The sequence below is a fragment of the Erpetoichthys calabaricus genome, chromosome 8, assembly GCF_900747795.2.
Source record: "Erpetoichthys calabaricus chromosome 8, fErpCal1.3, whole genome shotgun sequence".
Taxonomy (NCBI): domain Eukaryota; kingdom Metazoa; phylum Chordata; class Cladistia; order Polypteriformes; family Polypteridae; genus Erpetoichthys; species Erpetoichthys calabaricus.
In genome coordinates, this window is record NC_041401.2 from 216,923 (window position 1) to 238,069 (window position 21,147).

Below are 21,147 nucleotides of genomic sequence, written 5' to 3' on the forward strand. Positions count from 1 at the left end.
TCTTAAGAAAGGGGCTCTAAAAATGACTTGGCACAATACGTTCCACTTGATGGTGTAGTGCAGATGGGCCAGCAACCCTGGCGAGGTGTCACTCCATGCAGGGTGTACTCACTATGACTGGGCCTGTCACCCTGCCTAAACACACACAGCCTCACAAATGCTCAGAGAAGACCCTTGGAGGGCTTTAAAAGATAAAGATAAATGGCATTAGAACATTAGCTGTGATGGGAAGAGGCCAATTGAAGTTTACTGGACTAATGCATTTCTAATTTTAAACAATGTCCCCTCTAAATCTCTATTTTCTTAAACTGAAAAGGTCAAGTCCTTCAATCTCTCCTCGTAGCTCGGACCTCTTAGTCCCAGAATCAGCCCAGTCACTCTTTTTTGTAATATGGAGCCCAGAACTGAAGACAGTTGTCCAGTTTGTTATGTAACTTGAGCATAACCTCCTTTGACTTGTGCTCTACACGGCAGGGCGCTATATAACCTAACATCCTCTTAGCGTTCTTCATCACATCTGTCCACGGTCCCCATGTAGATAGTTACAAGTGCACTATGACTCTCAGCTCCTCCTCATAATGTGGACTACCACTGCGTCCTCAGATCTCAGACATTTTCTTCCTACGTGTAATTCTTTCCATTTACTTCCATTAAATTTCATTGGCCACAATTTCATCGGATGCCCGGCCTGAGTGCCATCCCTCTGTAGCAGTCTTGATGATTCCCTATTATCTGCCCTTCCACTTGGTTTGGTAGGATCTGCAAACTCCACCAGCTTATTGTCCTTCTCAAATAGTTCATGGATATTAAAAAGAGCAGCAGCCCCAGCACTGACCCCTGCTGGACACCACTTGTAACATCGTCCCCTGACCATAACCCTCTGTCTCCTGTGGGGACAAGCAAAGGGCCAATCCTGTCAAGAGCAGCCACTGCTTAGACATTGGATTGATGTCTGACTTGATCTTGTGTATGACAGAAGTGGGCAACGTGGTGCGTCTAGCTGCCATCTGTCATGTGCTGCCAAGGAGAAACTGGTCAGGATGAAAAATGGCCAATTACTGTTAACAAAATGTCCCTTCTGATACTTTTTCTGTGCACCAGCAGCACTAAGAAAAGGCCAAAGAAATGAAAGCTCTGGGGCTACGAGTCACACCTTTCCACCATCCGGGCCGGGTGGGCCTGCGTTTCCTCGTTGCCCTTGTGGTCCAGGTGGTCCCTGAAGTCCTCGCTCACCGGGGACGCCATTCTCACCCTGTAAGAAACAAACAAAGCAGAGAGGGCAGAATGAAGGCCATGAACTGAACTCCCAGAAAGCCATTGTTTAAATTTGGCTTTTGTATTTTATTTCAACTTCTAAGAGATTATGTGTGTGTGTTGAAAAGTCACACACTTCTTGGATTTGCTGTCTTAATTCATTTCTTCACATCTCGTTTTCTTTTCTGGTTTTCTGCAGTGGCTTTTTGCACCACAGCCATCACCACCACCTAATCTAAGTCCACCACTTGATTCTGCAGTGACTGTCGACAAGGCCATTGCAGCAAAAGACAATTGGGGACAATTTATGAGAGGCCGAATGCCCAGAGGGGGCTCGGTGGTCTTTTGACCTTGAACCCTGCTGTCCTCCCTGGCTGTCTGACCATAGTTTCGGACTTCTGTTATAATCATAGGACTCTTAAAAATGAGCCTATAATTAAGGACTCCACTTTATTTGTTACTTTTATTATTTAAGTGCCTATTGATTTGTTCTTTTTGACTACCTGTGGCATTTCATTTATTCATTCACACACTTCTAATTTCTAATTTATTGTTTTTCTTCCTTCTTGCAGAGACAGGCGTCATACCCTGACGCTGGTGTGTGTTGGCCATTTCTTTTCATGACGGCGGTGTCTGAGGTGGTCAGGACTTCGGACACTCGAGTCAATTCTCTCTTCTTCTTGATGACTACCCGATGACTGGGGTACCTCAGCACATCTGGTCTATCAGTCAGACTAGAAAGCATTGTTTTCATTGGAGGATTTTGTTGTAGAATTCTGGGTAGCGTCACTTGCTGTCATTTATAATGCTTAAGGTTACAGAAGGCTCACCTCTGAGGCTACGTGCCATTTAATTGGCGAGTGCTTTATGATAAAACCTCAGGGGCTAAGTATCTACCTTGACATGTCTTACGTTTAATCCAAAGCCAAACTAAATAGAATACGGAGACTGTAAATCTTAGAGGCCTGAGATCCATGATGAAAAGGCAATGCCACTGCAGTACTAATTACAGCGACAGCAAACAAGAAATGCATTAATGCCAGCCTTAGAAGTTCACCCAGTAACACCAAGTGAAATAAAAATAAATAAATAAATAAATAAAAACGGCAAAGACATTCATTGCACAAGACGTCTTCAGATTATACATGTAAACCCACCGAGGTACCCTAAAAACGGCACATAAGATCAAATGAACCTTCAGAGAGACTCGGCACCCAGCGAGTACTCATGAACTGCCACCTCATCTTTAGGGAGACTTCCGAGCCCAAAAGATTCCAAACCTGCCTATGAAAACATTCAAAGAAATCCACTGATCTCCGGTGACTTAAAGCTGTCCATCTACTTGGCTGCCATGTCCTCGTCACGTCCTCGCTGGCCTCACTTTCTGTGCACTGCTGATGTTGATCGAGTTCCCTCATCTCACGCTCTCCTCATTTTATGGTGCAATTGGAGTTTTTCTTGAGTTCTGACTCTGTCAGTCGGCGATGTGCTCGTGTCTCACGCGTGTCTAATGTCTACTCCAGAAATAGTTTAACTTAGTGACACCACAAATCTCTTGTATGTCAAGCATCATCTAGCATTTCCATGTCGGAGACAGATAAGGAAAGTCAAGAGCCACGTTGGAAAGTCTCTTCAACTATTGGCTTCACCTGATGCTGAGTTCACTCATGAATACGTCCACATGTTCTTCTTACACCCATGATGACGATGCCATTGCTGAAGACTACAAAAACACATCCACGGACTCCAGCATCCCAGTCACGTTCTCTCTTATTAACTTGGACTTCAAAAAGTCTCATTAATGGCAGACCTGGAAGGAACCACCAAAGGAACCTTTGTCAGCGTGCCAAGCAGACTTCACGCCAAATGTACACCATGTGGGTCTGCTGATTTTCCATCTGAGAACTGACCAGATGGCATGGCAGAGCTGTCCAGTGTGCCAACCATCAGTCTAACATGTCTGCCCTTATGATTTGTGATTCGTTGGAGTAAAGACTGAAGCACCCCAACATCTGCTCTTCTGATTGTGGTCCAAACAATAGGAAACCCACGGAGGGTGGAATACTAAAACACTCCTGAAATCCAAGGACCAACACACACAAAGCTTAAGCCAGTCAACACCTTCACACCTGGTGACATGTTGAAGACCCAGCACACTGGCCCACTGGTGACCTCTTTAAACTGCCCACTGGTGCCCCATTTAGAGTATGTGCCACTACTGTCCTCCTTGTGCCTCAGCGACACACAGAGCTACATACTCAGTACCTCAACATGGCCGCTGCCAGCTCAATGCTCACACCTACTGCCACTGCCAACCTGTGGTAGCTCTGGGTGACTTTTCGGAGTTTGCCCTTGCAGTCGATTCACACTTGTTCTGCTTTCGGCTCCTTCTCTGCCCTGCTTGCTTTCGACATGAAAGGCTGAAATTCCTCTTCAGCCATCACCCAGGTGAGTAAAAAATGGAAGGAAAGCAACTAAAGGGGAAACATGACATGACGTACCTTGGGACCTGGTCCTCCTGGAAGGCCATTCTCTCCAGGTGGGCCCTGCACACAGAGACAGGATTATTTGGTTATTTGTGTGCCCCTTGTGCCCAGCAGTCCTAAAGATACTCGTGACAAACTCAGAGTGCAGTGACGCTACCATCACATTCACCCCACATCTGTCCACACCAAGCACCTCATCCAAAAACTCACCGCATCTCCTAATTTTCCAGGCTCTCCTGAGGGTCCTTGTGGGCCTGTCAATCCCTAATGTGGGCAAAGGAAAGAAAAAGTGGAAGTGAAAGGACATTCCCAGCATAGTATGGCAGAGTGGCACTCACGTCATAGTCATATTACCTGGAATCCAGGTGGGCCACTTCCACCCGGAGGTCCTCTGTCTCCAGCAGGTCCCTGTGGAAAGTAAATGAGCAGGAAATGTCAAGGTCAGAGGGTCCAGACATGGCTCTGAGGGTGAAGCTACAGACAACTGGGAAGCAATCCCAAGGTTGCCTTTGCACCCTTGGTTCTTCAAGCCTTGGCACCAGTCAGTCTCTGTGCAGTTGGCATTTTGCTTGTCTTTGGTGTCTCAGTACCTTCGCTCGCTCAGTGCCCCTTTGCCAGCTCTCATGCTCTTATAACTGAAACACTTTAATCCTGTGTTCTTTTTCTGTTTCAATGCCAGGATTTACAGTTCATCAATCTGCCTCTGTGCCAGCTTTATCTCCTCACTCCCCCATGCCATCCTGCCAGTGTGTCAATGACTTTATCTCACCTTCTCTTGCCCATTTTGTTGTTCTTTGCCCCTTCATCAACATCAGGTTAAAAATGTTATTTCTTACTCCCTCTGACCTCAACCTCATACCCCCTGTTCCTGCTTCTAGGTGGCATCAGCATCTCCTGAAGACCTCCACAACACCAATCTACTCACCGCAGGGCCAGGTCCTCCAGGATGGCCAGGGTCACCATTTTTCCCATCTGTCCCCTGCAAGACAAAAAAGGACATTGCAGTCATTCATTTTGGGACAGACCACCACCGCTCCCCCAATGTCAAATAGCTGGCCAGACTTACTGGTGTGCCAGGTCCCCCTGAGGGTCCTCTCTCGCCTGGCTTCCCAGCAAGACCCTGAAAGACAAATGCCATGTTAGCTCAAATTCAATGACAGTGCTGGCAAGTGGCATGCCCAGCGGCCACTGTGCCACCCATAGAGGCTGGATAGGCTCAAAGAGCCACCATCTGTGGAGGTGTCACTGAGGACAAAATGACAAAGAAGCTTACATCATTCCCTCTGGGACCGGGGAAGCCCATCACACCAGGAGGACCTCGGGGACCCAGGTTGCCAGGAGGTCCAGGACGGCCACTTTCACCAGGAGGACCCTGTGGACAAAATGACATTTAGGAGCTTTTGGGAGACAAAAAGTTTGTTTTATGCAGCAGCTCACTTTAGTGGTCTCCATCCTGAGGTTCACTGACAGACAGATGGACAGCATTCGGCAAAAGACGCGAGACAGGAAGAAACAGTGTGCCTTGGTGCTGGACATCAGCGTGTCGGAGAAAACGGTGACCAAAGTTCAGGTTACACATTCGGGGGTCCGTTTCACAAATGAGGGCAGGCAGAGTGGCATAAGGGTTAAAACGTCTCTGGTCTTCAGACCCTAAGGCTGTGGGACCCTGAGTGAGTCACTTCACCTGCTTGTGCTCCAACTGATGGGTCTGTGCCAGCTGGCCATATGGACGAGGCTTACTCTTGCCATTCTTGCTGTTGCACTTGAGTCCACCAGAGAGTCTCCTTTTGGCTTTCTGAGAAGCCCACCACAGTTACCAGCGAGGCATACAATTTCACCTGACTCTCTACAGGAGGTGATGGATTTGTGGGCCTTTGTGCCAATGACTCAGTGCCCTGTGTCCTTGATGGTGACCAATTTCTTGCCACATGTTGCACTGGCACTGCCTGCCTGCTGTGTTTTCCTGAATCCACAAGGCGAGAGCCTCGAGTCAAAAACCAGGAACTGAAAAAGCGCAAGGAAAACGAAGGCAGAAAGAGAAGAGAGCGGGCACATGTCCATTGACGACTGGATAGTTCATCATTACAGGGCCCTTATTACCCACATGTATGTAGCGACACATCGCCAGCCTCTGGTGCCCATTGTTATTTATTTCCTCCAGCTCAAAATGTCCCCTCTTTAATGTCAGCCGAATTGACGTCTGTATGTCACACTCAGGGACACACTTTAGGAAGCACAGCACACCGTGGACGCATTGCTTACCGGCTGGCCTGCTTTTCCATCAGCGCCTCCATGTCCCGGAGAGCCTGGCAAGCCCTGCGGAAGGAAACAAAGACACCGGATGTGTTAGGAAGTCTGACCTGAGGGTCTCGCCTTTGGCAGGCCCATTGCCACTCACTCTTTGTCCTGGAAATCCGGGTGTTCCAGTCTGACCGGGTTCACCTGGCTGCCCTTTTGGACCAGATGGCCCAACTTCTCCTCGCAGCCCTTGAGGTCCCTGTTGAAGATGGGTACCAGTTAAAGGTGAGAGGTGACATTTGTTGAGTATCACAGGTGAAGCCCCTTCACCCACCCTAACTGAGACAGACTACAAAACCTTTCTACACACAGCCATACCTTCTCTCCTGGCAGGCCATTGCCACCTGGCACTCCTCGCATGCCTGGTAAGCCCTATAAAGAGAGGCAATGAGTGAGCAAATGGAGAAACGTCAACTGGGAATGACGACGTGAACGCAGAACTCGGAAAAGATTCTTACTCGTTCTCCAGAATTCCCAGGTTGTCCAGATGCGCCAGGCTCCCCAGGCTGTCCTTTTGCTCCATCTGATCCTGGTAATCCCTGAGGTCCTTGGGGTCCGGTGGCACCCTGGGAGAGGTGAAGCCATAGTGAGTGGGAGCCTCGAGAGCAGTTCACTAATTTAAGGGGTCACATCAACATTGGGAAGCTTTAAGAGGAGCACAGGGGCCTTTCGCTCAGATCAAAGGTCATGCCTCTCATATACTCATCCCTCCTCCATGTTTTGGCTCCTTTTCCTCTCAGAATTACAAGAAAAGAAGCAAATTCCAGCAGTCACATTTCCAAATGGCATAAAAAAAGATTGCCCAACTCACATTCTCGCCTTTGGTGCCGGGTTCACCTTTGCCACCTGGTTTTCCTGCTTCTCCCTAACAAACAAAGAACAGGAAACATGGAGTCAGCATCTCGTTACTGAGGCACTCAGACACCTTTGTCACCTGTTAATGTCACTGAAATCTCAGGACAGACGCCAACATGCTGCAGAGCTGAGAGTCTCGGACCTCAGATTGGACATGGCGCTTGCTGCTTGCGGATTGACTTTTCATTGTCTTGGGATAGAAAATCAGCAGAACTCCACCTGAGTCTTAGCTTTTTCTATTGTTGGAGTGCACGTAAGTGGTGTGCCAGCGCACACGTGTGGCCAAACAGAGACAATGTGTGTGTCGATTCATCCAAACCTGCAAATCCACACCACACACACAACTAGATGGTGGGTAGCAGAACAGGTCACCTTTACCTGAACTGCCTTCTAAAAGTCGTGGCACACCAAGTCAAAAAACCAAAGACGTAAAATGTAACGACTTCGGCATCCCACGACCCGTGAAGAAGATGAGGCTGCCTCAAGAAATGAAAAATAGCTGCAGCAGGTACTGTGGCTTGAAACCTGAGATGAGGTGTAAGATTTGCTGTGAACATCCGCATTTAGCAGATAAAAACTGAGCTTCTTCTACGGGGGCAACGAATTTCAGTCACCTGCTAAATGACAAACCTGAAAAGAGAAGAGCATATGAACTGATGAACGTACAACAGCTGACAAACATACAAGCCAAGATGAAAAGTCGAGTCGGCCATTTGTGAGGTGGCAAAGCAGAAGAAATGAGGACCAATGCCAGACACTCTGTGATGTTCAGGCCATTCATATAGCGAATCGCGCCTGTCCCGTCTACGGCTCTCCTGGCGAGGCTCGTCGTGAGCGTCAGAGGTGGGCATCATTCACGTGAAGGGGGAACACAAACAATGCACCCAGACAATCAGTTTGGAGTCAAGGGAACAGATGAAGTCAGCCAAAGGCTCTTTGATAAATCTGGAGATATTAAGAAAACGGGGCACACGATATTTACACTGCGCCTGTGGGTTTGACTCGGATTACGTGAATGAGGTGCGAGTCAGACAGCACCGGACATGTTGGATGGGCTTAGGAATCTATTCCATAACTCAGAATTGGATGAATGGAAGTCGAAGTTGGTTGTGGTTGGCACTGACTGGGTGCTGTCAACGTCTGCGACGGAGGTCTATGACTGGGGATTCCTGTGTTCATATTCTGTACGCTGAGCCCACCCTCAAAAACTGGGCAAAGTCAGCTTTACATAAGAAAATGGAAGCATTAAAGGAACGATCTGACGAGAATGGCATTGCCTGTGTGAAACTGTGAAAATTTGGAGGTGTGAGAATAAAAACGTTGAGGCCATCAGCCACCATTCCAACTCCACGAGCTACAACTGATGACAATGACCCTACATGAAGTCTCTCAGATCTCAGGTTTCAGCAGGATAAGCTGAACATTGGTGAGCACCAAGACCACCTAATGGCTGTCATTGGTCAGGTCTCACTTTTGCTTGATGCTGACCATTCTGGGGTACAAAATCTGTAAATGTTGGTTTATATTTTCCTTATATTTTGCTCAAGACAACAGCAGATGAACTTAAACACAGGACACATCAAAGCATATCCTCTTCCCAGTTGTACCTCACTTTTAAAACAGCTGTCTGTTCAGACAAAAAGAGGAAGACATGGCGATGCCTCAGGCTATCAATTACTTTATAACCTGAGAAAGGGTGGGCATCTGGGACAACAAGTTGCTAAATGGCTTTACAGCCTGGGATAGGAAGACATGCCAGTAGGCGCTAAGCAACACCAAAAAGTTTTACTGTTTAGGAAAATGGACAGCCAGCCAATCAGAATATCTAACAATCACGTGTTGCAAACCCCCCAGTAGAATTTTATAATAAATATGCCTTGTCTGAAGAGGGACACAGGAGGGAGGAAGAAAAAGGTACGAAGACGTCAGGAGAAGAGAGCAGAGCGACGTTAGAAGAGGGCACCGACAACGTGCAGCCGTTTCCATCTGATCGTCAGAAGAGCATCTCAAGAACAACTACGAGTGCTAAGATCACAGGCCGCCTGCGACATTCATCCTGGTCATCTTTACTTTTTGCAAGCTTTATCTAAGACTATACTGTATATATAGATCCAGACTTTGCCATCCATATTTTCTTTTATGCTTTTCTCTACTGGTATTATTATTATTCCTGTAATAAATACCATGCTGCTTTTAACTTTCTATACTTAGGGTGCTTGAAGTAATAAGGTCAATTTGAGGTCTTTGAGCACCTGGAGCAGTGAGAATGTGCCATATGATCTGCCAGGACTGCCAGGTTTATCAAGCTGCGGATGAAGAGCTCAGTCCAGTAATGAAGAGTGCGTTACAGTAAGACATTCACTGGTCGATGATAAATGGCCGATAGCCGAGGATGTTGAGTCTTAGTATGTTTGAATATATTCTTGGAGACCAAAGGTAATCTTTAGGTCTGAGATATATGTAAGACGTCAAACCTATGATAGGTGCCAGGGATAGCAGACTGTGCTTGTGTTACTCATACGGCACTTGTGTGGGTTAAAGTGCTGGGAATCACGCGCTGTGTATACGTCTTTCATACGGTACTTGTGTGGTGAGGGTCTCCATGTCTGCGGATGTCTACAGTATGTGTGTGTGTGTTAATCTTAATAAACTTGACGAGTACACGTACCCTTAAAGGACATGAGTAAAGGGTAAGTAGAGGGACATAACGCGATAATACAGTGACAGCCAGCACAGGAAAGACCCCAATGCTACCAGTGCTGCCGAGTTATGTACTGGGAGGTTTAATTCACAAGTTTGAACATAGATATGAATCTCTCCTGTCATGTGATCCATTTTACATTTTTGATCCTTCAAGTTGGCCACAGGAAATGCAGTTTTGGTAACACAACACTAAGCAGCTTTCATCAAAAATATGAGACCACTGCAAGAGCAGCAAGCAGGAATGCATTGACAACCCAGGCTGTTACTCCAGCATCTGCTGTGTGCTGAAACGGATCGTTACGCTGCCTTTGAGCAGAGCATCTTGGGAGAGGGGATTTCTAAAGAATTAGTGCAGACCCTGTCTGTCTGTCACATACTCGCCTCTCAATCCTTGATGGACATACGTTTGTCTAAGATGACCACACCAAGGTGACCCATGGATGCAGACAGCTCATCGCAGGTGCCACCTTTGAGCAGGTACATCTTCAGCACCAGATGCCACTCATTTGTATGCCCATGGTTCATGTGACTAGGTGCCATCAAGACATACATTTAGCACTCCATCCATTCATTTCTTTAAATGTGTTTCCCAGCATGAGTGTCAGGGGAGGACATTCTTGGCCAGTGTCCTTCATTGGTCAGCTTACGGGCATGTAAGCAGGGCAGCATGTGGAGTTGGAAAGTACTGATCCAAAAATCATGTGACTCCATCCACATCCTGGCACCCAATCCAGGGGCAGCAGTGGGCCAGGAACTGGGAATTCTTCAGGGAGGTAACATCAGATTTAAGTACTCTGGATATTTAGTGTCCTAGGACTACACACCCCCAAAGTCTGTAAGAGGGAAGGCCTACCGGGGGTCCTCTTTGTCCGGGGCTACCGTTACTGCCAGCGGGGCCTGGTGGGCCCTGACCTCCTTGCAGTCCTTGGCCTCCTGGGATTCCTGGTGCACCCTGAAAATAGAAAGATCTCCATTAAAGCATGTAAAGCAGCTGTTTGACTACTTTGAGGACGGGCAGAAGGAAAGACGTACTGACCGCTGCACCCTTGGAACCAACTGCTCCATCTCTGCCAGGACTTCCCTAAAAGAATTCGACAGAAGCAGGGAGAAGGTTACAAAGGAACAAAGAGAGGCTCCCTTGTGAGAAAAGAATATCAAGGCACATTTACTGGATTGCCAGAAGCTCCAGCTTGGCCAGGGGGGCCTGGTTCTCCTCTTTGTCCGGGGGTGCCATCATTTCCACGCGCTCCGGGACCGCCATTTTCTCCCTGGGGTACAGAAGAAGGACAGAAAATTTGTCAAAGGAGAGCGGACCAGGGGTAAGGAAAAGGAATAGGTACAAAGTCACCACTGTGGACTTACTTTAAGGCCAGGACCGCCGGGGAATCCAGGGGGACCAGGGGGTCCTGGGTTACCCTAAGAACAGAAGAGTAGAGAAGGCTGCGTTATTAATATTACACATCATCCTCTGGGAGCCAAATTGCTGCTCCTCTTCTGTTTTAAAGAAAAGCTGAAGTTTCTTTACAGGCGATCCAGCCGATCCGGGAGAGCCGTCATTCCCACGAGCGCCCTGAGAAGGAAAGAAGGAAGGAGAGAATCGAGGTCACTGGTGAATCTCCACAGCAGAGCACTCAGTTCAGCTTTAATCTGTAAAACTAAGGTGCTGCTGGAGCCAAAGGGGCCACTTACTGGACTTCCGGAATTCCCAGGACGTCCTCTTTCACCAGGAATTCCACGTGGGCCCTGAAAGCAGAAAACAAAAGGGTTAGATGGTCACAGCGGGGGTCACCAACAGAAGGTGCAGTCTGACCTTTGACCAGACCAACATGAAGAACGTCCACTTACCATGAGGCCAGGTTGACCGTTTTCTCCTGGTCCACCAGGTTCTCCCTAAAAAGAGAGATAAGTCAATGACTGGGCACCTGTCAACTTTAGCTTGTCTTCTGTGAAGACAACTGCGTGATTGAGTACAGTAAAGACAAAAAGACCTGCCTTTGGCCCAGGGGCGCCATTTTCACCTGCAGATCCATCCCTTCCAGTAAAACCCTTAAATAAAAATAAAAATGATAAGAAGGGAACAAACAACCCACACTGGGACCACCCACTCAAATAAGGTGACAAAGGAATTACATGACGGGAAGGAGACTTGAAACAAAGAGAAGAACATAAATGGAGGAGCCGGTGAAGGTATAAACAGTGCAGCAGCAGTCAACAAAGTGAACTTACGCGATGACCTTTCATTCCAGGAAATCCCGGCAAGCCGGATGGGCCCTGCATGCCCTGGGGGAATAAAAGAGAGTGCTGGTCATTGGGTTGGGTGGAGAATCACTGGAAGTCACTGGGTTAGCTGGGAGGTGACCCATGGTGGCCACTAATGCCACCTCCCTTCACACTGACACCATTATGAACCTGAGGCTAAAGGCCATAAGTGCTGAGAGGGGCAGGATAAGGCAAAGGAGACAACCCACCTGGGGACTGGGCTGCCACCTGCCATTGCTGGTTATTTAGCAGGAGACTTTTTCCAAGGAAACTTACAAATCAAATCAAACAATATGAGAAAGTGCAATGAAGAGCAAACAAATGTAAAGTGTCATCCCAGAGTTAGAGCCAAGAGGGGCAGAAAGGCGCTTGATTCTTGGTGAGGTTGGCACAAGTGCAGTACCCAGAGGGGAGCACAGAGCTGGAATGTCACAGCAGTGCCACCGTGATGCCTGAAGATCAAAGGGTGACTTCAAGAGGAGCTTCTCGAGTTAGGTGTGTCCATCAGGGCTCTTAGTAATAATGATCATACATTTTATTTATATAGCGCCTTTCCCATGCTCAAGGCACCTCACAGAGTCCTAGTAAATGTACATACAGTAAATGGTCTCAATTAAAATGTAACTGACCACCCGGTCGGGCCTGGAGCTCAGCTAAACACAGCTGGACGGCATCAGGAGAATCAAAGTGGGGCTTTGAATGACGACCTGGGGGGTCGCAGTGTCTACAGCCAGAGAGTGTAATGAAGACGGCTAGACGGATGTTGGGTTATATAGCGCCTTGACTTGTGCACAGGTGGAACAAGTCTACTAAACTGGAAGGGTTACAACGCAGACACAAATTTACTGGGAGAAAAATAAAAGAAGTAGGCTCAGTAAAAAATAGTCAAGTAAAAGTAGCGTTTAGATAGATAGATATAGTTTAGAACAAAAACGAAAGACTAAATGAGTATAAATTAGTAAAAACCCTGCAATGTCCATGCTGTGAGCAGAGTGGTGTTTAGTAAACGGTGGTGTACTCCACTTCATAAAGCAGCGACATTTCAAAGGCATTTAATCTGCTCACGCCTATACAATTTCAAAAGAAATCCTAAAAAGTCCAAGGAGAGCACAGCTTGTGGTTCTTATTGCAGACGCCTAACGCAAGGGGCCCACCGTCCACTGCCTGGCACGTCGCCGTGCCCTGCGCTGGCACGAGTCTGACAGGTATGGCAGCAGGCCACAAGTACACACTGATCATTAAAATATGAAGTCAATACGCTTGCTATGCTCGTTCTTTAGATTTTATTTTAGAAAATGTTCTCACGTACAGTGGATCACCTCAAGTAGAAAACTCTTACATGCAAAGCTGCGCTCTGTTCATTTGTCTGTTAAATGTCACAAACTGACTGATAAAATTCCAAACAGAGAACAAATATGACAGAAGGGTCCAGTGCCATCTCTTTGTTTGCAGCTTTCGGCTGAATTTCAACCTATGAAGACACTTTCATCTTTAAACCAAACTTCAAATAAAGAGCTTGGCATTGATGATTAGCAAACTGGGCCCTTCATCAACTGCGTGGACCTCTCCCTCCGAGATTTAAACTTAGTCGACATCGCTGTGTGGCTTCACGCTACTCATAATGGACGTCAGCAAGGCTGCTGCTGTGTTATAAAGTCTCTACCCTGCTCTGGATGGGCTTTATAGCTCCCTGACTTTGGAGTGAAACCCAAACAACTTCAGACTCAGCTGAGCAGGGAGCCCCCGGACATGCGGACCCTTCATTCAGTTTGCTGTGACTTGTGGTGATGATGCCACTTGCTCAGGGTTCTCTTGTAGTATTTTGTATTTTATTCTCTTTCAGTGTTTTGCGTGTCCTCCATTTATCTTTAATGTTTGACGCTCATGTTATTCGTATCCAATGCCCGGTTGAGCTTTCTTAATTTCTATGAAGCTTTATGGGCATGGGAAAAGCACGATATCAAAAATGTATTATTATTTAATTATTATCAGAGTATAACTTGAGACAGAAAAGATTCCAGTAAAGAAAAACAGTTTGGTAACTAAAGTGCATTAGCAGACAAAAGTGGCATTCGTCAGGTTCAGCCTTAGAGAAACAGCGTAAAGGAGCACATTGTAGAAACTCGAACCCCAGTTCATATTAAACAGCACAGAAGAACAACGATTAACAAGCGGCAGTGAGACTTTGGTGCTTGTGCTGCACACGTACATTCAGGACAAACGGGCGATAAGTACAAGAAGTCCTTTGATTTTGTCACTTGTTCATGTTTGTATTAATAATAATATTAATATAATAACTCTTTACATTTATATAGCACTTTTCTTGCCACAAAGAGTGCCAGTACATCACGAGTGTGTGTGTGTGTGTCGTCTGTAGACCAGTTCTTGGGTGTCGCATGCACCACAATGGCAGGCGCTATACTTGACATTACAGTTATCAGCATTTACAACCCAACATTTTGCAAAGCCCTTAATTCTTGTACAGAACATTCCTGCTAAACATCACAAACTCACTGAAGTGTACTACCGGTGCTTAAGAAATGGTGTCTGTGCTAAATGCACATAAAGGGGAATCTCTTTTTAAAATGAGGCCCCCTGTGGCACTCGCTTACCACTTTGGACAACTGGGTGGATTAATAAACATTTAAAAAAGAAGTTGCAAAGGAAAAAACAGATGAATAAGACATATAAGACTAATGACTGCAAAGTGAATCGTAGAGCGTATGAGAACATGAGAGCAACCATTAAGAAGGATATCAGGGAAGCTAAGAGACAGCTGGAGAGAAATAGCAGAGAAGGAGAAAGACGACCCAAAGAGATTCTTAGTAGTAAAAGATCAGTCAAGGAGGAGGTGAAGTGCATCAGAAATAGTAAAGGGAGATTAAAAGATACAGACAGTGAAATAGCGGACCACCTAGAGTTACATTTTTCTGAGGTGTTCACAAGTGAGCAAGTGTATAACCTCACAGAGATAACAGGGACTACTAAGGAGGTACTGAGGGATTTGGAAATTGTAGAGAGAGAAGAGCTGCTCACATTAAATAAGCTGAAATCAAACAAATCACCAGGGGCCTCATGTATAAACGGTGCGTACGCACAGTAATGTTGTGTACGAACGTTTCCACGCTCAAATCGCGATGTATAAAACCTAAACTTGGTGTAAAGCCACGCACATTTCCACGGTACCTCATACCATGGTGTACGCAATTTCTCCGCTCGGTTTTGCAGACTGGCGGCACCCAGCGTCAACGCAGTGCTACTGTTCCGGTGTGCTCACCCTTTCTTTCTTAGCTCCACATTCCTGACGCGGCTTTATAAATACACTGAAACTAACTGCATATTGTTTATTAGTGTAATGCATCTGATTGTAATTAACCTGCAGCAATATAATGGTCTAGGTAATAGCCATAGTATTCCAAATACCAGAACTGCTTTAGCATTGTTATGTTCACTGCATCTTCTTCTTCTTTCAGCTGCTCCCGTTAAGGGTTGCCACAGCAGATCATCTTTTTCCATATTACTCTCGCTGCACCACTCGGAGTATTTATATCACTGTATCTGAGTGGGAAATCACAGCAGCAGATGATTGGAAAGAGAATTATCAGGAATACAGCATGAAGCAGACGCTGCCTGAGCCACAGCAAATCATTTCAGAGACTTTCCTGTACGGACCTCGCGGTTTAGAAACCGTTTCATCCCAAGAACTCTAAACGCACTCAATCAGTCCATCAAGTGCTCCTTGTAGAACTGTTTACTTATAAGTTCAATCACCTCACTGTAAACTTGCACTACAGTTATAATATTACACAACTTGCGCCACTTTATAAAGCGCGTATTTACATATGATGATGGTATTCATTTTTAAGATGAAATGCAGCAAAATATGTTGATTATATTATACAGATAAAACTTTAACTTCATTTAAATAATCTGTATTGTTAATAATTAAACATGTGAGGACACGGTGCCGCAGCGCTAGCTAGTTCAGGGATTGTTCCTGCCTTGCACTGTATTCTTGCTGGTGCTGACGCGACACTGGAAGGATAGACGAATAGAATAATTAAACATGTACTACGAAGATATTTCAATGTTCCTTAAAAGTTTTGAAGAATCGGCATTCTAAGCTTACAGATGGCTTAACGTCTATTACAGAGCTGATTGTGTGGCGATTGGAGAAAGAAAAGTAAGGACAGGAATTGGAGGTTAGTACGTTTGAAAGAGACAGTACTTCTGTAATAAATTATTTCATCGAAGGTCACGCATGGCGCAGCAAGCCTCTTGCGTGAGATATGAACAATCACTGCACCACCGTGTTCCCATGTTTAATAACATGCTTTAACTCCTATGATCATGAAAAAGATATCACGTATACATCTCAGTATTTTAATTATTCAGAGAGCTGTAATATCACGAATGTAATGGATTATGTGTCCTGTCGGAGAAAGAGAAAGAACAGAAGCACGTAGTGATTTGCACACACAGAGCACATAGAAGATCAAACACAAAACAAAGCATTTAACATCCTACTTTAGTTACAATGGGATTTGAGAAACTAGTACATTAAACGATTTTAAGATGAAGTTTATGATGTTCTACTTTAATGGCAAAATAAACTACGTGATTAAAGTGGAAATTTCGAGATTAAAGTTGACATTTCGTGCTTTTTTCCCACTGTGTGCCTTTTTTTTTGTCTGTACCCTAATAAGCTTTCATATGACACTCAGACGGTGGGCTACGACTCGCCTTTTCACGGCGACTTTGATATGTGATTTCTTTTTTATTTCGGGCACTGTGCGACTTTGTGTACTTGAGCTTTCGAGTTTCTCCAACACTCTGTCACTTCCTTATCCCACTGTTTAAACCCACAAATAGTACGTTTTTCCTTTGCCTCCACTTGGTATTCGCTGAAATTCTTATATTTTCCCCCGTGCTTTTCCCATTGTCTTTTCACAGAAGGCTATTTATATCGATTTGCATATTCAAAGAGGCGTAATTCTGGGAGGAGTTGGGGCGGGACAGAAGGCGCGTGCACGTGTGTTACTTTTCACGCTGATCGGGATTTATGTAGCGGAAGAACGTGAAAGTTTGCGTACGCACAGATTCCTGCATCTGGATTTTTCTGTGCGTACGCACATTCCCACTTTTGTGATTATGCCATGTTATAGTGTGAGTTCTACGCACGGTGTTATACATGAGGCCCCAGGACCGGATCATATTTTATATTTACCCTCGAGTTCTTAAGCAGGTTGGTGAGTGCAGATATAAACCCTTGACACATATTTTTAGGAAGTCACTACACACCAGAGAGATTCCAAAGGACTGGGAAATGACAGATATTACCACTTTATATAAAAATGGTGGCCGGGCAGATCAGAGCAACTATAGGCCAGTAAGCTTAATGGGCATCACAGGAAAATTAATGGAAGGAACTATTAAGGAGAAGATGGAGCAACACCTGACAAGGACAGGACAGTCAACGTGGGGTCAGAAGAGGGAGGTCGTGATTAACTAACAGGCTGGAATTCTATGAGGAGGAAACAAAAGGACACGACCAGAGAGGAGCAGATGAGATGATTGATGAGGACTTTCAGAAAGCATTTCATGAGGTGCCACATGAGAGGGTGGGCATCAAACTAAAAGAAGTGGCACGTCAGGGTGTGGTGTGTAGGTGGGGGCAGAATTGGCTCAGACACAGGAAGCAGAGGGTGATGGTGTGAGGAACCTCATCAGAATTGGGTGATGTTAAGAGTGTTGACCAGCCAGGGGCAGTGAGGGGGCCACTGCTATTTTTAATATCTATAAATGATTTAGATAGGAATAAAAGGAAGAAGCTGGTTAAGTTTGCAGATGATACCAAGATAGGTGGATTCGTAGATCATTTGGAATCCGTTATATCATCACAGAGGGACTTGGACAGCAGACAGGCTTGGGCAGATTTGTGGACGATGAAATTTAGTGTCAGTAAATGTAAAGAATTACAGATAGGAAATAAAAATGTGAGGAGTGAATACACAATGGGGGTCTGAAAATCGAGAGTCCACCTTATGAGAAGGTTTAGGAGTCGTAGTGGACTCTAAGCTATCGACTTCCAGACAGAAACCATTAAGAAGGCTAACAGAATGTCAGGTTATATAGCGCCTTGACGTGTGCAGTACAAGTCACAGGAGGTTCTGCTCAAGCTTTATAACACACTGGTGAGGCCTCATCTGGAGTCCTGGGTGCAGTTTGGGTCTCCATAAAGACACAGCAGCACAAGAGAAGGTCCAGAGAAGAGCGACTGGGCTGATTCAGGGCTACAGGGGATGAATTATGAGGGAAGATGAAAAGAGCTGAGCCTTCACAGTTTAAACAAAAGGAGATGAAGAGGAGACCTAACTGACACGTTTAAAATGATGAAGGGAATTAGCCCAGTGGAACGAGACTGTTATTTTAAAATGAGCTCATCAAGAACATGGGGACACAGTTGGAAACTTGTGAAGGGTAAATTTCTAAGGTTTTAATGTAAGGCGGAGGTCTTGTATGCGGGTAACTTGGCAGCTTTTGGATGAAGCGTCCTTGATCTCTTCTACATGTGACCAGTGACGTGTGGCGCCGTCTCCTTTTCAATTCTCAAAAAGAGTGTCGCTGTCAGCACTAAACTTGCATTGAGCATGAGCAGGTGAGGGGCGGAGTCAGAGTCGCCACAGCCAATCAATGGGGCCGTTACCGCATGGTCCCCTCAGGAACCATTTACTGAACCACTTCCAGGTCGTGACCCACGAGATCCCCAAATGTTCGTTTTTTGTTTTTTTTTAATTCTCCAGTCTGAACTGCGGATTTTGAACACGGACGATTAATTGTACTTTGTAACAATCTGCCATGAAAATGTAACAAAGTAAGACTGTTGTTAAATACTGTAAATATACTTTTGAAAGTGTAAAACTATTTAGATTTAAAAATACTTTAAAGAATACAATTCCCTACAAAATCTACTCAAGTACAGTAATAAAAGTAAATGTAATTCACACGTTCTTTATCGTTAAATGGACGGAGCTGTCGGACCCCCAGCAGCCCCCAAGGCGACCGTCCACCTGCCCTGAAATTGTCTTTTTGAAATGAGATTAAAGACTTTCAGCTCTCCGTTATTCTTTGCTCAGCGGACTTCAGTTGTGGGCCATTAGGGTCGAGGCCTAGCGGAAAGGCTTCTCTTCTCAAGAGCACTTTGACGCACTGAAGGGGACGTCGATGGGACAACTAGGGGACTCTTAAAGGTACATTTGAGTTGTTTCTCTTTTTGGTTATTCTGTTAAAAGTCTAAAGTCGTCATACCGGAGGTCCAGGGAAGCCGCGCTCTCCATTCTTTCCAGATCTTCCAGGCTCCCCCTGTAAAGGAAGGCAGAATTTTCAATGGCTGTGTTTCTGCACTGATGGCACAACAAAGGAGCCTGCGTGGATGGGCTGTCTCTGCGCTAAATTTGACTCGTTTTTTGCTTCTTGAATTAAATGAAACCTCAGCCACTTACATCTTTGCCAGAAGGGCCTACGGGTCCAATTATACCGGGTGGTCCTGATGGTCCCTGTAAGAAAGGGTGACAGCGTTACTGTAACGTGCAACGGGGGTCCTTCTGATAGCTGAGTTTGTCTCCCACACACACTGACATGTCAAGAAATGACACAAATACTTACAGTGGGACCCTGTGGGCCAGTTTCACCATGGGGTCCTTGGTAGCCAGGTGTACCCTATGCCAGAGAGACCGCAAAAGAGGATGAGGAAGAAGGAGAGAAAGACAAAGCAGAAGAAGTTAAACACTCCGAGATCTGCCCCTCATTGCACTGCGTGTGTGACGTCCAAAAGGTCGACAGTGAACTTTGGTGTCACCGCAGAACAGGACAGGAATCTGAGTGAGAAGACACTTACTGGAGATCCAGGGGATCCAGGCCTTCCTATTGGCCCTGGGGGACCCTAAATCAAAGGACAAAGACACGTCTTACATTAAGGGAACAGCCCATAATCATAGCTAAAAAGGGAAAAGAGGAAACATCTCTCACAGGAAAGCCGATGACGGGGCCTGGTCCTGGTCCTCCACCATCATACTTGCCAGAGTCCTTGTACTGAGGCTGATATGGCTGCACAGGAGCAGAGAGAGTGTGTGACTGGACTTCATCATCGCCGGGCAGCTCTCTGCATCAGAAACAGCAAGCTGCCACTATACTCACCCCTGAGCCGGTACTGCCACCACAGTCTGGGCACACCCCTGGTGGGCCAGGAGGGCCTGGTGGTCCTGGGAGTCCTGGTTCTCCATTTATTCCGGGTTTACCCTGAAAAGAAAAAGAAAGCATATCAGGCACCTGCATTTACACAACCTGAGACTTGTGCCCATGCACTGGGGTACAACGCACGGCAGGGTGCCAGGGCACTGGGGCATCCCTACACACCTCACCCTGTGACTGACTCACAAGGTGCTGCTGGGAAATGTCAACGTGTGGCCTACAAAGAAGGTCAGGCGCACTGAGACATGAAATGGAGCCCACCTGGTGGGACACAGCCTAGCAGTGCAGTCCACTGGAAAGTGCCACCCTGTTTACAGGTAAAGGAAGCCATCGCTCCTTAGTTTAAGGCACATTTCAGAGCAGGGCCTCACTATGGCAGTCGACAGCAGTGCAGTGCAGCGTAACACAGCCCTGGGTGGAGGACAACAGCCTGACGTGTTCCATTCCAGCCAGGGCACCCAGGGCTTTGCAGACTCCTTTTTGTCAGTGGACATCATGGTGGCTGACACACACACACAGTTGTTCTGCACAATGGGGACACACACACTCCACTTCTACATGGAGGTAAGCAGACTGTCCCAGAAAAATGTGTGCAGAGGACAAACAGCCAGCCGTGAGCAGTGAGAAGGACACACAGACAAAGAGACACTCACCGGCTGGCCATTATCTCCTGGATTTACCTGAAAAATAAAGAGAAAGAAGAAATTTCAGATTTTTATTTTCATTTCACCCTGCAGAAAATATTGTTGACCGTTGGACCAGAATGGCATGGGCCCAGGAGGACAGCTGGATGGACAACACACTTGGTAAGTTGCCCTTTGGACCACCTATAGGGTCTGTCAGGAGAAAAGCAGCTTCTGTGACACGATGACTGTGACATTAAACGGCTGAACAGAGGGAGAGACAAACTCAGAGCTGAGGACAAAACCAGCAAAGCTTTGTGATGTAAAGAAAGAACTGAGTCCTAACCGCAACAACCAAACCAACCAAAATAAATCCCCAGGCGGAGAAAGCTGAAGCGCACACACGGCCACCGTTTGTC

At 46.2% G+C, this 21,147-nt stretch overlaps 1 protein-coding gene across 1 annotated transcript in view; it reads right to left on the minus strand.

Annotated features, from left to right (window-relative positions):
- The window catches only part of LOC114655219 (collagen alpha-1(III) chain-like), a gene marked incomplete at its 5' end in the record, with an annotated part of 44,500 nt that extends 23,709 nt beyond the window's left edge, over positions 1-20,791 (minus strand). The window contains 28 exons of the mRNA XM_051930444.1: positions 1,154-1,252; positions 3,756-3,800; positions 3,951-4,004; positions 4,095-4,148; positions 4,666-4,719; positions 4,807-4,860; positions 5,014-5,112; positions 6,003-6,056; positions 6,139-6,237; positions 6,357-6,410; positions 6,497-6,604; positions 6,850-6,903; positions 10,450-10,548; positions 10,633-10,677; positions 10,766-10,864; positions 10,959-11,012; positions 11,122-11,166; positions 11,286-11,339; positions 11,442-11,482; positions 11,585-11,642; positions 11,823-11,876; positions 19,164-19,217; positions 19,358-19,411; positions 19,521-19,574; positions 19,753-19,797; positions 19,884-19,961; positions 20,052-20,153; positions 20,759-20,791. Coding sequence (XP_051786404.1) covers positions 1,154-1,252; positions 3,756-3,800; positions 3,951-4,004; positions 4,095-4,148; positions 4,666-4,719; positions 4,807-4,860; positions 5,014-5,112; positions 6,003-6,056; positions 6,139-6,237; positions 6,357-6,410; positions 6,497-6,604; positions 6,850-6,903; positions 10,450-10,548; positions 10,633-10,677; positions 10,766-10,864; positions 10,959-11,012; positions 11,122-11,166; positions 11,286-11,339; positions 11,442-11,482; positions 11,585-11,642; positions 11,823-11,876; positions 19,164-19,217; positions 19,358-19,411; positions 19,521-19,574; positions 19,753-19,797; positions 19,884-19,961; positions 20,052-20,153; positions 20,759-20,791 — 1,797 coding nt within the window. The remainder of the gene's footprint in view (positions 1-1,153; positions 1,253-3,755; positions 3,801-3,950; positions 4,005-4,094; positions 4,149-4,665; positions 4,720-4,806; positions 4,861-5,013; positions 5,113-6,002; positions 6,057-6,138; positions 6,238-6,356; positions 6,411-6,496; positions 6,605-6,849; positions 6,904-10,449; positions 10,549-10,632; positions 10,678-10,765; positions 10,865-10,958; positions 11,013-11,121; positions 11,167-11,285; positions 11,340-11,441; positions 11,483-11,584; positions 11,643-11,822; positions 11,877-19,163; positions 19,218-19,357; positions 19,412-19,520; positions 19,575-19,752; positions 19,798-19,883; positions 19,962-20,051; positions 20,154-20,758) is intronic.
- Positions 20,792-21,147: the final 356 nt, after the last annotated feature.